Genomic DNA, 15,646 nt, shown 5'->3' with positions numbered 1-15,646 from the left:
CCTGTTCCCTTGCTTTGCTCTAGTCTTGCAGGGAAGGGGAATTTATTTTTAGTGACGAGAGAGGCTGTGGAATTCTCTGTGGTTCGTATGGATTCCTGTCAAGCTTGAGATTGGGAATGTCAGCTATATGGTTGCACAGACGATGTACTGATTTTGGAAACGAATGGACAGAAACAGGCAGCCAGATGTTGTCATTTGGAAGCTAATCACGTTGTGAAAGTAAGGGAGAAAGGGTAAGGCTGGAGCAAGCAATTGAGCCCGATGAGGAAAAAAAGACAGACAAATGTGGAAAGAGACAGGTTTGTGCCCTGCTACATTTTAAGTAGCCTAAGGTACTGCATTCCTAATACGTATATATTTACCTAAAAATGCATGCCACGTTATTCCCTGGGGTTAAGGGTTATTGACATGCTATAGAATGGACTAAAACCAGAAGGACAGTGTGTTAAAATATTTAATCAAATGCTTAATTCATTGTGCCTACGGCCAATTAAAGTGTCTGTATGACAGAAAGCGGAAGATCAAGAAGCAGAATAGAGATTGAAAGAGAGTAGTTGTTTGTGAGCTAATACACAGAAGAGAGAAAGAGATTGAAAGAGAGAAGTTGTCTGTGAGCTAATAGACAGAAGAAAAGATAAATTGTCATAAGGAGGTGGGAAAGTGCTTATGAGAAATCTCAGCTTTTGAAGTGGAGATTAAAACATGGTTGAAAATGAAGTATGATTAAGAAAGGTTCAGTGTCCAGAAAGAAAATAAATATCAGGCTCTTTAGAATTCATGAATTCTGAAAATATATAAATTTTACTCGTCTGATGAAATAAACGATGAGGAATAGGAGGATAGGTAGAAGAAGAAAAAGAAGCAGAAGAAGAAGAAGAAGAAGAAGAAGAAAATCTATTCTGATATAGATTGTAGTTGATGGTTAAGCCAATATCTGTGATGAAAATAATTTGCTACTTCATACATGACAGCAAGACAGAAAAGAATGACCAAGCAAATTACTGCTAGGAAAATTAACAACAAAAATACATCAGTAAAAAAAAAAAAAAAAAAAAAAAATTCTCAGAAGATTTCCAACAGGCAAAAAGGTTCTAAAGCCCTCCCATAAGTAAATGAAATGATTATCAAAGTGGCATAGAAGTTCATTTGAGCATGCAAGAATCCTCATAGACTACAGATGATGTCCAGAATGCTTAAGGGTTCATTTCATTAGTCACTGTACACAATGTCCCTTCGATTCCAAAAGGAAAAAAAAATTAAATCAATGAAATACCAAAGCAGAAACAGGCAAGGACAGATGAAGGTGCAGGGGTTGTTTTTACAACACATAATAACCACATTATGCTGACCAACTGGCATTAACAAAGGCCTGATCAGAGGGGCCTTCGCATCAGCTAAAAACAGAGGCAAATGTTCCAGGCGGAGACGGACCGGTTTCTTTGAACTTTTCAATTTGAATGTTTTTGAGTAAAACATTCCAAATTGTTCATTTTCATGTTCATCGCTGTTTGTTCACAGAGAACTACCTCCTTAGAGTAGTTTGTGTAAGTTAGCAGTGAACTCAAAGCAAGACAAGAAAAAAACTATTTCAAACACTCACATCCATTTGCCTTTGTCTGCTACTTTGAACACATCTTGGAGCCAAATGTGGAGCAGACCCACACTGTCAGCAATAATCTCAGATGTGATAATCTGTGCTTCCTCCTGTAGCGCTCTCTGACATTTTCATGACACTTCTTATTTATTATTTACAAAACAAATAGGAAAAAAATATATACCTCCCTTATGAAATGCATATAAAACACCAGTTGTGCAGGCATGTCCCTCCTGTTCAGCTCTCCTATATTTGGGCACATTTACAATTCATCAAAACAAACAGAACCAAGCAAAAACAAAACATCCATGGTCTCTCAGTTTATCACAGTCTGCTTGCACAATGGTACTGAGAACTGTAGCCTAGAAAGACCCAGACGCTGGAACAGATCCGACACTGACCAGGACCAAATTGAGCTAGAGCAGGTCCATATAGGACCAAACTGAGCTAGACCAGGGCCAAAATGAGCTATACCTGGTCCAAACAAAGACAGAGGAGTTCCAGAGTCAGCGGCTATCTTATGAGAGAGGGTGGGGACATTATAGTGTGCAGCCAGTTTCTCCAGAGGCAAAGTGCAATGCTCAGCTCGTGTGTGTGTCTGTGTCTGTGTATATCTGTGTGTGTGTATATATACTGTATCTGTGTGTGTGTGTGTGTGTAATCTCTCTCTGTGTGTGTGTGTGTGTGTGTGTGTGTGTGTGTGTGTGTGTGTGTGTGTGTGTGTGTGTGTGTGTCTTCATTTATTTGGCTTATGTTGGGACAGACAGTTAGGCAAACAATGTTCTATTAATGATGAATCTTACTGTAAGCTATGAGCTGCAGAACATGATGACTCCTGTAGAGTAAAGAGGTGAAGGCTTGTTTGGCTCTGGTGCTTCAGTATGTAGTGACGTAATGGATACAGGATTATTTTTATTTTTTAATTATTGCAAAAATACCACTGTCACCTGTTATATTTTTATAGATTATACCCACTGCTAATAGTGCTGGTTTATACATATCACTCCCATGCAAACTGAAGCACCTTTCGTTCCTTCTTTGAAAAAAAAAAAAACACAAGTTTGATAACTGCTCAATATGGGTTACATATATCTGTAGACATTTAAAAGAAATTTAGTGAACACCCTTTTTTTGCATCCAATGGGCACAGGAGGAGGAGTCATACTCCTAGATGGGGGACACAGAATTCCCAGGCCTTTAGCCTTGTAAGGGAGTGAGTGTCTATTTTTATTCCTTCTCTTCCTCATTTTAGTCCATTTATGAGTGTGCCGTTTTCAATTGGATGTCCGCTTGCTTGTTTTACCTTCCAGTGGAACTCCACACCCTGACCCCATGTGAATACATTGAGTGCCCAAAACAGTGTTAGCGACTACTTTGAGATGTCAGACAAATTGATCTACAAGCGCATTGTTTTATTTTGGACACGGACCTATCTATTGTTGTGTCTACCCTATTTGTGTCTACGCATGCTGGACCTTTTATTCATTTTTTTTTAACGTCAACACTGAATAATATCGCGGGTTAGTAATTATATCTTTTTTTTCTCCCCGAGGCTACACTAAGTTTCTTTTATTCTTTTTTTCCTCAATCATGTGGAGTTAGTCTGAGTTTGATGCATTGATCATCACCACAAGGTGTGCAGTTATTAAGCATAGGAATATGTTATGGCAGTTAGTGTGCAGTTGATTGTATCATCATCTACCAACTACAGCAATTACACGGAAACGTCTACATTTAGGCTATCACCTATGAGAGTAACGCACAATAAAAAATAAAAAAGGTACGTGGGTTGGGGCTATAGACAAAAAAAATGTCACTGACACTAACATTGCGATGGCAATGAAATGTCAAGGATGGGTAACATGGAGGGTTGGATCCAGGAACAGGCTTCACGCAAACACAGCGATGATTTTTGCCAAAGACTGGTCCGTTTAACCCTTTCAGGGATCCTCACGTCCTTTGGTTAAAGGGATGTACTCTCAGCAGGCGAAGACAGAGGCCTTCGTGTCCATCGTCGTGCACAGAGTACCTTGCGAACGGAGCGACACCAAGTCCTGGGCCTTGTGAGTCAACACACACCGCTACAGCCAGGTCCACTACTCCGGAGGACCGGACCGACCGTCCACTAAATCTCTCTTACTGCAGCGGGGTAACAACAACAACAACAAAAAAAGAACCCAGTTGGCCACTGCTGGTCAAAGGGCTGGTCAAAAAATTGTTCTGTATTCAGACAAAAAAAAAGAAAGAAAAAATAATCCAGTTGGAGCAGGAGCAGAATGGAGGAGAGAGGATGCTTGTAGCCAGGAGATTCCTCCCAGGGTCAAGATGGTGGCTTGCTGGCTCAACTTGACCGCAGCCTGGCCTGAGGGGGTTGGCCACACTGCCAGGTCTGCACAAGTGAGATCGTGCCGTGAGAAGAAAGAGGGAATTTTCCAGATATCTTTTGCTCATATCAGGACTCAGTCATGGCATCTCGTGTATGGATGAAAGGGGGGCTAACAAACAAATAAACAACTAATTCTCTCTGAATGTTTTTCTTCATATCATCTTCATGCACACACACACACACACACACGCACACGCACACACACACACACACACACACACGCACACGCACACACGCGCACAAACACACACACACAGACACACGCTCGCGCACACATACACACACACATTGACACATAGACAGATGCATACAATGAACATTCTCACGAAATACTTCCTTCTTTTTTCGGTTTTTGCGATCCCCAATCTCTCCTAAAGCATCTGTGACCTTTGTTCTGAGGTCAGGCCAATCATGCCCTGCCCTGTACCGTCTTTCAGAAATTGTATATTAAAAAAACATTTAAGTCAATAAATAAATAAATAAATAAATAAATACACACACAAATAAATAAATTATGTTGTGGAAACCAAACATTTTTAAATCCCCTTCCAGTCCAAAAAAAAAGAGAAAGAAATGAATACAAAACAAACAAACAAACACCCATCCCCTCCCAAGTGCACTCCCCTCCAAAACGGCTTCTCTTTTGCTCAGGAAGGGAGCGCTGTTAGGAGTTGGGAGATGGGGAGGTGAGGTCTTCACTTCAGGGGTCGATGTGTTTGTACATGTGTGTACTGTCTTACAATATGAGTGGAGGAGAGGTGTGTGTGCATGTTTGTGTTAGTGTGTGCGCGCGCACGTGCATGCGTTTATGTGTGTGTATTTGTTGCCTTACAATATGATTGGAGTGTGTCTCTGTGTGTGTGTGTGTGTGTGTGTGTGTGTGTGAGTGTGTGTGTGTGTGTGTGCGTGTGCGTGTGCGTGTGCGTTAGGGTGCATCAAATTTGAATGGGAAATTTTAATTTAAAAATATCATTTTGGCTGGCATTGCATTTTGTTCCAATCAAGAAAAAAGTGACTTTTGCAAAGTTTTAAGGAATTTCATTGATATTTAGGGGTGCCACCTAACACATGAACTTTGGCGAAATTTCGAAAAATGTGCAATTTTCGTCTAATTGGCAAAAGGTTGACCTGGAAATGTTGATGAATAGAGTGAACTTTTATACAGTAACATGTTCTGTAGGGTTATCAAAGTAAAAGTTGTCTGCTTTTACAACTTGGGCATTTCTCAGAATTCAACTTTGAAGAGTCTCTATTCATTTGGAATGAATGTCCTATGGACAAAATGAATGGAAGTCAATGGGACCTGTTCACATGGCCTTATCCTGAATTTTGTGAAGCAGTGATGGATGTCGGACACACATCCCAACTGAAAAAAAAACCCAGCAGGAAACCAGCTAATGCTGGTAGCTGGTTTTAGCTGTTTTTTGCTTCTTCCAGCTATTGCTGGTGTAGCTGGTCAGACCACCAGGTAGACATGCTGGCGTGACTGGTCGTGCAGGTGTGACCAGCCTGTCGTGTGGGACACAGCTGGTGTAAGATGGTCATTCTGCCCTGCTGAAAAAAACCAGCCTGACAGCTTAAGGTGGTTTGCTGGTTGACCAGCTTGTTAACCAGCTTGTTTGACCAATGATGGTTGACCAGCTAGACCAGCAAAACTCTTGCGAAAACCATCCCTGCTGAAAAAAACAGCCTGACCAGCTAAAGGTGGTTTGCTGGTTGACCAGCTTGTTAACCAGCTTATTTGACCACCCTTTGATGGTTAACCAGCTAGACCAGCAAAACTCTCGCGAAAACACACCTTCAGCTGGTTTACCCAGCTTATGATGGTAATTCAGCTGGTTTTGATTGTCGTACCACCTTAAGCTGGTCATTTTAGTTGGTGTTGCTGGTCTACATTGCTGGTTTTTACTGGCCACGCCAGCTTATGTTGGTTATTCTAGAAAACCAGCTTGACCATCTTTGTCAAGCTTGACAGGCTGGTCACCAGCATGACCATCTCAAACCAGCTGTATCCCAAACGACAGGCTGGTCACACCAGCACGACCAGCTTCCTCAGATGGTCACGCCAGCATGTCTAGCTGGTGGCCTAACCAGCTACACCAGCAAAGACCAGCAATAATAACTGTGTTTTGGGCAAAGACCAGCAAAGACCAGCTAAAACCAGCTACCAGCCTAAGCTGGTTTCTTGCTGTTTTTTTCAGCAGGGATTATACCTTTAGCTGGTTTACCCATCTTACGATGGAAATTCAGCTGGTTTTGATTGTCGTACCACCACCTCAAGCTGGTCATTTTAATTGGTGTTGCTGGTCTACATTGCTGGTTTTTACTGGCCATGCCAGCTTATGTTGGTCATTCTAGAAAACCAGCTTGACCATCTCTGTCAAGCTTGGCAGGCTGGTCACCAGCATGACCATCTTAAACCAGCTGTATCCCACATGACAGGCTGGTCATACCAGCACGACCAGCTTCCTCAGATGGTCTCGCCAGCATGTCTAGCTGGTGGCCTAACCAGCTACACCAGCAAAGACCAGTAATAGCTGGAAGAAGGTCTAGCTAAAACCAGCTACCAGCATAAGCTGGCTTCTACTGTAGCTGTTTTTTTCAGCAGGGCTGCCTAAATAACTGTACCATCATAAGCTGGGTAAACCAGCTGAAGGTATGTTTTCACAAGAGTTTTGGTCACTAGCTGGTCAACCATCATAGGGTGGTCAAACAAGCTGGTTGACAAGCTGGTTAACCAGCAAACCATCTTATGCTGGTCAGGCGTTTTTTTCCAGCAGGGATATTAAGTTTAATTTACTTTATTGGTATACACATGGGGTGATACTGACACATGTGGTGCCGGCACCCAGACCAAAGAAGTGGTCGGCGCTTGAGAGCTGTATGGCAATGCAGGCTGCAGTGAGATGGCCGGTGTTTGACACGGTGGTGTCAAATGCCATGTTGAAAACCTGGTCAATGCAGCACCAGTCCTGCAGCAACTTGCATGTCAACCAGGCAATGATCATTGGGCATGACTCATTGGTCTGCTTCTAATACGCCAGGATACCAAGCAGTTTCAGCCTCTCTGTATCTCCAACTTCAACTGTACAGCAGGACGCTCCTCCAACTGGCACATATTGCTGAGCATCGGTGTTAACTTGCTGTCCCAGTGTAGGATGCACAATGGAGGTGGTGTGGTTAGCAAACTGTTGCTAGTTAACGTTAGCTAGATGTAATGAGCACCAAATACCTATAAATATGACTTAAATGACTTGTGATAAATAAGTATACAAAGACACAACTAAAGATATGATAGTAGTAATGTAATAATAAGCTATAATAATGAGCTATAGCATTTTTTACCTCAGGTCGCCATGGCGACCATTGAGAACCACAGCCACTTTATCCACCAAAAACAGATGTGTGGTGGCACCCCTAAATCATCATGTACTGGAAAAATATTTTGCATGTGTTGTTTCTACCTATATTGGAACACTATTAGCACCCAGCCATATCAAAATTCAAAATTTTTATTTTTTGATGCACCCTAGTGTGCGTGTATGTGCGTGTATGTGTATGTGTGTGTGTGTGTGTGTGTGTGTGTGTGTGTGTGTGTGTGTGTCTGTGTGTCTGTGTGTCTGTGTGTGTGTGTGTGTGTGTGTGTGTGTGTGTGTGTGTGTGTCTGTGTCTGTGTCTGTGTCTGTGTCTGTGTCTGTGTATGTATGAGTGTCTCTCTGTGTGTATGTGTGTGTGTGTGTGTGTGTGTGTGTGTGTGTGTGTGTGTGTGTCCTCCACTCAGACGGACACCGGGCAGCTGATGACCTGGTCCTCGAGCATGACGCTGACCACCAGGAAGACGATGTAGAGCAGGAACATGATGAAGCCGAGCAGCTTGCTCATCTTCCACTTGCAGGCGGCGATGGAGATGATGACGAAGAGGAGCATGATGAAGAGCAGCACGATGGCGCAGAAGAGCCCGTTGCTGCTCACCTTCACCGGCTCCATGTTGTGGATGAACGAGAACAGCAGCCACGGGAACGGTAACCTGGGAGACGACGACGGAGGAGAAGCAGAGCCAGAGAGAGAGAGAGAGAGAGAGAGAGAGGGAGAGAGAGAGAGAGAGAGAGATATGGGAGTTGACAGGGGGTGGAAGAAACAGAGCACGAGAGAGAGAGAGAGAGAGAGAGAAGAACAGAACAGTGACAAAGAAAAATAATAATGTAAGTTAATGGTGAACAATTTAAGAATTTCCTCTCTTGAAAGCCACATCAGTGTTTTTGTGTTGTGCACCGGAGGTGCAGATACTCAAAACTCATACTTGAGTATCAATGTTTTTGGAAACTTGTGACTCATACCCCATCACATTTGAAAGGCAAATATTGTACTTTTGACTCCACTACATTTGAAATATGAGCATGACGTCCTCGTTTGAAGTGATTTTTTAAATGCAATAATGCAATGTACATCCAATTGTTGACCAAATAAACATTACATTGCAACACATTAAAAAGGACAAATGCTTTTGAATACTTTTAAGTACAAGTATAATACTTAAAAGTATTTTTAAAAGCAAGTACTTCTGTATTTCAATTCAAGTAAAATGCTGACATTGCAACTTTCACTTGTATTGGAGTAATATTTGACCAGGTGTATCCTACCTATGTATGATGGAGGTGATTTTGATGCGTCATAAGATCATTATGATGATGTTAATGATAATGAGGAAGATAATGCAGGTAGCATACCCCACGGTAATGTCGAAGATGTTTGACCCCACGGAGCTGGACACAGCCATGTCCCCCAGTCCCTTCCGCGCCACGATGACGCTGGTGATGAGGTCGGGGATGGAGGTCCCGGCGGCCAGGATGGTCAACCCCATGATTTCCTCTGTAATTCCAAACGTCTCGCCCACCTGGACACAAAAGCAGGGAATGAAAAACCAACGGCAGAGGAGTGGTATAAATTTGATCACTCCAAATGTTATGCGTGGGTGCTAATATGTCAAATGTAAATTCAAATGTAAATGTTTGAAAATGTAAATGTTCATCAAAAGGCCATTAAATAGGAAGCTGACCTGGTGGAGGTGTGGCTGACTGGGAGCATGCAATTTTTTGACCTTGCTACCTACAGTAAATGTTGCATGAAACTTTTTTGTGCTCTTTACCTTGAAATATACAGTCTGCATTTTAATGTATTTGTCAGATAAGCTATGTAACAATTACTTTGTTGTAAATAAAAAGACTTTTTGGAACAAACAAGCATAAAAAATTCCACAGTCAACACCAATATTTTTTCCTGGTCACAGGCTATCAGAATCTCTACAACTCCACTATACTCCCCATCTCTGAGTACATGTTAAGTCCTGGTCACAGGCTATCAGAATCTCTACAACTCCACTATACTGCCCATCTCTGAGCACATGCTAAGTCCTGGTCACAGGCTATCAGAACCTCTACAACTCCACTATACTGCCCATCTCTGAGTAACCGTCACGCCAACCTGCAGTTGGTAACTGACCAAACTTTTAATAAAAAAATACTTTTTACTGTATTTACATATTCATTCCAACCTTTACTTGTGTAACTGTGTACTTGTTTATATATTTATTCATGCTTTGTTTATTTTGTCTTCTTTTATGCAGTGATTGCGTGGGGTGAAATTTGCAAGGTAATGGAGTCAGATTAAAGCCGCTAATCCAGGTTTTAGCCTCCGTGGTTGGGATCCGGCCGAGTGCCCACCGAGTGAAGCATCTGCTGAAACCATGCAGGCTAACGAGAGCCAAGGGCTAGAGAGGTCCGTGCAAACTCCGAGACTCAGATAAATAAACAAGTAAACAAATGGACAGAAACAACAAATCTTGCTAATCCCTTTCCCCGAATTCTGTGGAGTTGCACCACATGACAGAACCTGGGGCATATCTGTAGTTGTAATATCTTTAGTAATATCTTCCAGTAGTGAACAGTAATGAATGTACGCAAGTATTTCACACAGTTGAAATTTTTGGTAGAAGTTATTATTCATTTCTTCGCAAATGAGAGTGGTGATTTTACTGTGTTTTCTTACTTCTTACTCCTGGGTACAACATATGGTGCATTTGCAACTGGTTTTGGTTTTGGTAAGCAGCTGTTCTCCTCTATTTCCAGAACTGTGTACCACCACTGAGTCTTTTAGTGGTAGGCCTACACAGTTCTAAACCTTAATGGCCTACTTTCACCCCTGGTACTACGTACTAACCCTTAAATACTTCACTTTAACTACTTGTCTCTCCTAGCCTGGGTGTTCCCATACTGTTTTGCACGCAATTTCATTCACACTGCAAAGGCAGCCTGGAAACTACCGCCCTAATGTTTGCCTGAGATAGGGGACCAATCACAGAACAGGGGGGGAAGCAAGACAATGGTGAACTATGCACAGATGGATTTGATAGACATCCGTGGCGGCCAATGAACGGATCTGGGCATTTTTTCAAAAATGAGAAAATGAACGTTTGGTTGCCAGACCACGTCTCATTGAGATGTGGTCGCGTCAGCCAGGCTATGTCTCTCCACTTACAGTATCTAATGTTGACTTCTGTTACCTGAACATAAGGTTTAGAAGTCTTCTAAATATATAAACCTTGAAAGCAGTGATTTTTTTACTCATTTTGTCTTTGGCGTAGCAACTCACCTGGTGGGCCCACCACACCATGAGATAGGAGAAGCCAGCGATCCAGCAGATCGATCCAAGAAACGTGATCGGGAAGAACTTTTTAGAGCTCTGTAGAAAACAGACAGAGAAGAGAAAGACAAGAGAGAATTGAAGAGAGGGAGTATGAGGAAGGCATAGGGAGAGAAAGGGAGAGGGAGAGAGAAAGAGAGGGAAGACAAATATCATGAGATGACTCACAACTGTTAATGAGGGACTCCTTACAGTACAGTCAGTGACCTCTGAGCACATACACATCCGACTCAACGTTACGTCAACTCCTGTAACTCCTCTGAGTGATCTGGATCATCCTTGAGTCACCCAAGGCTAGTCCGAGTCAGGATAGACTTGAATCAAAACATCGTACGGGGATCAAATCAAGCATTAATAATTAGAGACGAGGGAATGATCCTCTGTTGATTTGGTTCCCATAGCGAACACAAAGGGAGGTAGTCATGACTGCCTGTCAGTGGGTAGGCTACAGCCATAGAGCTGTGCAAGGTTCACTGTTGCCCCAGCATGTTGTTAACTGCTGCTCCTAACATGCTAATTGTTCAGTACTACCCCAAACATACTAGCTGTTCACTACTACCACAAACATGCTGGCGGTTCACTACTACCACAAACATACTAGCTGTTCACTACTACCCCAAACATACTAGCTGTTCACTACTACCACAAACATACTAGCTGTTCACTACTACCCCAAACATACTAGCTGTTCACTACTACCACAAACATACTAGCTGTTCACTACTACCCCAAACATGCTGGCTATTCACTGCTGCTCCACACATGCTGGCGGTTCACTTCTACCCCAAACATAGCTGTTCACTACTACCCAAAAAATGCAGAATGTTCACTGCTGCTCCCAGACATCCCAAGTCTCCCGGAAGTTCCGGGAGTCTCCCGCATATTAATAGCGACTCACTGATGCCCGCAAATTACTTAAAATCTCCCGGAATCTAGAGCGAGCGGGCAAGATCGCGCACACACGACACAGACTGTGCTCAAAACCGCGCACAGCATCTGTGTAGCGCGCACACGACAGAGAGGCAGAGCGAGAGACTGTACATGTGTGTGATAGTGTGCGTGTGTCTCTCATGAAGCATCCTGATTGGCATGTTTCCGTAAGTCAACCAATCAATTTCCAGTGTGGGCGGGATTATATCTCTTCTCCCGAACCGTATCAATGGTTTCATTTCAAGTGCCGGTTCAAGTATTCAGGCCGGCTAGTTGCCAGGGCTACATGAAAACAACAAACTCCTTAGACCTGTTTAAAGTTGCAATGGAATAAGAATAAAAGCCGTTTACATTAATAGCCTAGTATAAGCAGCCCATAAAGTAATCTACATATTCTTACATGATTAGACGTGCATTGGGCTATAGCCTGTATTATTGCCTTGTCTTCCTCTTTTTTTTTTTTTTTTTGCGCGGGGGGAGGATACCTCCCTGAAATGACTTTTTGCAGGTTGGGATGCCTGTGCTCCAAACATGCTAGCTGTTAACTGCTGCCCCAAACATGCTCGCTGTCCACAGCTGTAACACCAACCAGAATGCTAAGCCTAAGTCATTTGCAAAACGAAATATTTGATAACACTGGCATTGAAGAGTTTTACTCCTGAGTTTTAGGATGATCGATCAATGAATCAATCAGTCAGTGAGTCGATCAATAAATCAATAAATCAATCAACCAACCAACCAATCACCAGATCAATCAACAGGCCTGTAACTTCCACCAATGATCCCAATCCACCAGTACCACCTCCTCCTCCTCCTTCTCACTCACCTGTTTTCTGACATCAGGTAGTGTCATCCAGAGCACAAATACGATGGGGATGATGAACAGGTACGCCGCGCGCTTGCGGTTAGTCTCGGGCCATGCCAGGCTCAGAGGCTGATCATCTTCTTCCTCATCCTCACCCTAGAACACACACACACACACACACACAAAGAGAGAGAGAGAGAGAGAGAGAGAGAGAGAGAGAGAGAAGGAGAGAATGAACTGCAATCAGGGCCAAGGCTCAATGTAGCATTAAGTTAGGGATGACTTTACTTTGAGTTTGAGTTAGTGTGTGTGATAGTGTTCAAATGTTTTCAGTGTTGGGTACATATGCTCTCTATTACTCTACAGGCGACAACCCAGCAGCCCCTTAAAGCAACATATATTTTTTTAACCAACAACATATCAAACTCTTTTTACGTACGATACAATAGCGAAAATGACATGGCAGCGCTGTCTTTGCAACTTAGAGCCATTGGTACTGGACTATGTAAAGTCAGTGGAGCAGACGATGAAGTGACCCGATTCATCACGTTTTGACACAATGTTTAGCCCTTAGGGTCATCTTCCAAAGGGCAGGGCAGTCCGATAGACTGAACAACTAGGCTACAGGGGCACAGTCTGTTGAGAAGTGACAAGAGACGAAGACCAAATGTTGCATTTTGCTGCCTTAAGTTCTGGCGCGATTCTTCTGGTTCTGCCCGGCCTCGAGAGTCATCTAGCCCTTGAGCCTCGCCTTCCCTCCGCCGTCACTCCATTTCTTCATCATCACTGACTCCTCGCTGCCTTCCGTCCTGACTGAGGCATGATGGGAGATCACGACAGGGGTGGGGGGTTGCTGGGGGGGGGGGGGGGGGGGGGTGCACAGCCTGACGGCTGCGATGAGGCATGTGGCGATGGGGCGGTGGAAGAGGATGATGAGAACGAAGATGACTATGATGATGATGATGATGATGATGATGACGGCATCAGGGCTCTCTTTCCTGTCTGCTGCCTTCCTTTACTCTCACTCTTCCTTTTTTCTGTGTCCCTTCTTTCTATCACCCCCCCCCCCCTTTCATATTAGTCCATTCCAATCTTGGGAGTCAGTGTGTGTGTGTGTTTGGGGGGGGGGCACTAGTCAGGGGAAGAGTTGATTTGGGGTGATCACTGGACTCTGGCTCACACACACACACACACACACACACACACACACACACACACACATAGACACACACACACACAAAACCCTGGCCCTCTCCAATTAGAGGTGTGTGATGAAGCCCCTGAGGAAGGCTTAGAGCATGTTGAGACAGGCTCCGCTGATGCAAAATGCAGAGCAGGCACCAGGCCTTCAGGGAACCCCTTAGGGAGGCAGAACACATCCACTCGGAACAGAGGCCAAGGGTTCCGATGGGATGAGGGTTCCGATGAGGAGAGGCCAGGGTTCCGCTGGGACAGAGGGTCATAGAGATTGGAGAGAAGAGGAGGAGAAAAAGACAGGAAGAGAAGAGGAGAGGAGAGGAAAGAGCAGCAGTGTTCTGACCTGTACTGTACTGTATGTCTGGCTGTCTGCTTGCACCTCTACTGTCTCTCTGTCGATCTCTTGCTCTCGCTTTCTTTCTCTCACTCATAAGCACATACACAGTACAGACAGACAGACAGACACACACACACACACACACACACACACACACACACACACACACACACACACACACACACACACACACACGCACACACACACACACACACACACACACACACACAGTGTGTGTGTAGTTTATTAATATGAATTTCTGGACAACAAGCACACAAAGATGTGTGGAGACCTCCAGCAGGTATGGGACCTCCTCTCCCCACCTGGGCCCCAGAGGGGAGCTTCCCCTGGGGGTTCAGTGGCAGGCAGAGCCCTGGGTGGCCAGCAGACAGGAAGCCACAGAAGCTCTGCAGTCCACAGGGAGAGGTGACATTTCCCTTCCTTTATCCCCAACCCCCCTCTTCTTGTATCTCTCTCTCTTCTCTCTTTCTCATTCCTCTTCTTTTTCCCTTCTTCCTCTTCTTCACCTTTTGTCTGTGATGCTCTCGTTACTTTCCTTTTGTCACGGGGGTGGGGGTGGGGGTGGGGGGGTGGTAGAGGGTACCTCATCTCTTGTTTTTGAGTGCTGTGTGTGTGTGTGTGTGTGTGTGTGTGTGTGTGTGTGTGTGTGTGTGTGTGTGTGTGTGTGTCTGTGTGTGTCTGTGTGTGTGTGTGTGTGTGTGTGTGTGTGCATATGTTTTCCGAAAGTGTGTGTCTGAGTATGCCTGTGGACTAGGGTTGAAAGATTAATTGAAATCGCAATTTGAACTAATGCAAGGAGCAAATTGCAAAGGCTGCAATTAATTGTACAGCTAGCGACTCTCCAATGGCCAATCAATCAATAATGTCACATATATGTTGTTTTCTGTTTAATTCATGTCATCCTTGTGTGTCAAAGAGGAACCGTGTTATGGAAATAATTTGTGTATGTTCAGTTTCATCCTTGAATTAGTAAATCATAGCAGCAGATTTCAATATAATCTGAACTGGTAATACTTTATCATGGTGTTAGCATTTTCCCATGTACTGTGAGACTGTAACCAGAGCCAGGCCACAAAGAAGTCATGAAATCCATTTTCAATGAGCATGCCCATAAGAAACAGGGGAGACGACGGAGGCAAGAACAGAATGAGACCTCCAAAGAAAGTCAACAAAGTGAAGAGAGAATGCGTGGGAGTGAATCAGAGAGCAGATAAGTAGAAAAATGCAAAAGACTGTGTGCAGTATGCAAGGCAGAAAGCGAGGGGGACTTGAGATCCAAAGACAGCTTTCAACTCCCATTCCAGAGTTTTAGCGTCAGCGTTCACTCCGAATTCCAAATGAGCTCTGTTGGCGCGGTAACAGGGGCATGAGTCATAAAGGCTGTTGGTTCACCCCACCCCCATCCCCACCCCCCACCCTCTCATATGAAAGACAAGCAGACATGCGTGAGAGTGAGCGGTACCATCGGAGGTGCTTCATGGGCTCATACATATTTCATGTGAGCTAAACCGGGAACGCAGCTAATTCGGTTAGCGAGTGGCGGCGTGGCTACTGACTCACTCGAACCGATACATGCGTCAACGACAGAGATAAACGACATGTAAGAGATCAGAGCATAAACACATAAACAAATAAAACAAACCCTCGAGCCACGATACAATTTCTATATTTAGATAT

At 44.0% G+C, this 15,646-nt stretch overlaps 1 protein-coding gene across 1 annotated transcript in view; it reads right to left on the bottom strand.

Moving 5' to 3' along the window:
* Positions 1-7,566: 7,566 nt before the first annotated feature.
* LOC134060348 (sodium/potassium/calcium exchanger 2-like) overlaps positions 7,567-15,646 on the bottom strand; it is a 63,457-nt gene continuing 55,377 nt past the window's right edge. Inside the window, exons 9-12 of the mRNA XM_062517027.1 lie at positions 12,436-12,570; positions 10,629-10,718; positions 8,708-8,874; positions 7,567-8,007 (exon numbers count right to left, since the gene is read on the bottom strand). Of these exons, the coding sequence (XP_062373011.1) occupies positions 7,758-8,007; positions 8,708-8,874; positions 10,629-10,718; positions 12,436-12,570 (642 nt within the window). The 3' untranslated portion in view covers positions 7,567-7,757. The remainder of the gene's footprint in view (positions 8,008-8,707; positions 8,875-10,628; positions 10,719-12,435; positions 12,571-15,646) is intronic.

Source organism: Sardina pilchardus, chromosome 16, assembly GCF_963854185.1.
Source record: "Sardina pilchardus chromosome 16, fSarPil1.1, whole genome shotgun sequence".
Classification (NCBI taxonomy): Eukaryota; Metazoa; Chordata; class Actinopteri; order Clupeiformes; family Clupeidae; genus Sardina; species Sardina pilchardus.
This window is presented reverse-complemented; position numbering and strand designations above follow the sequence as displayed.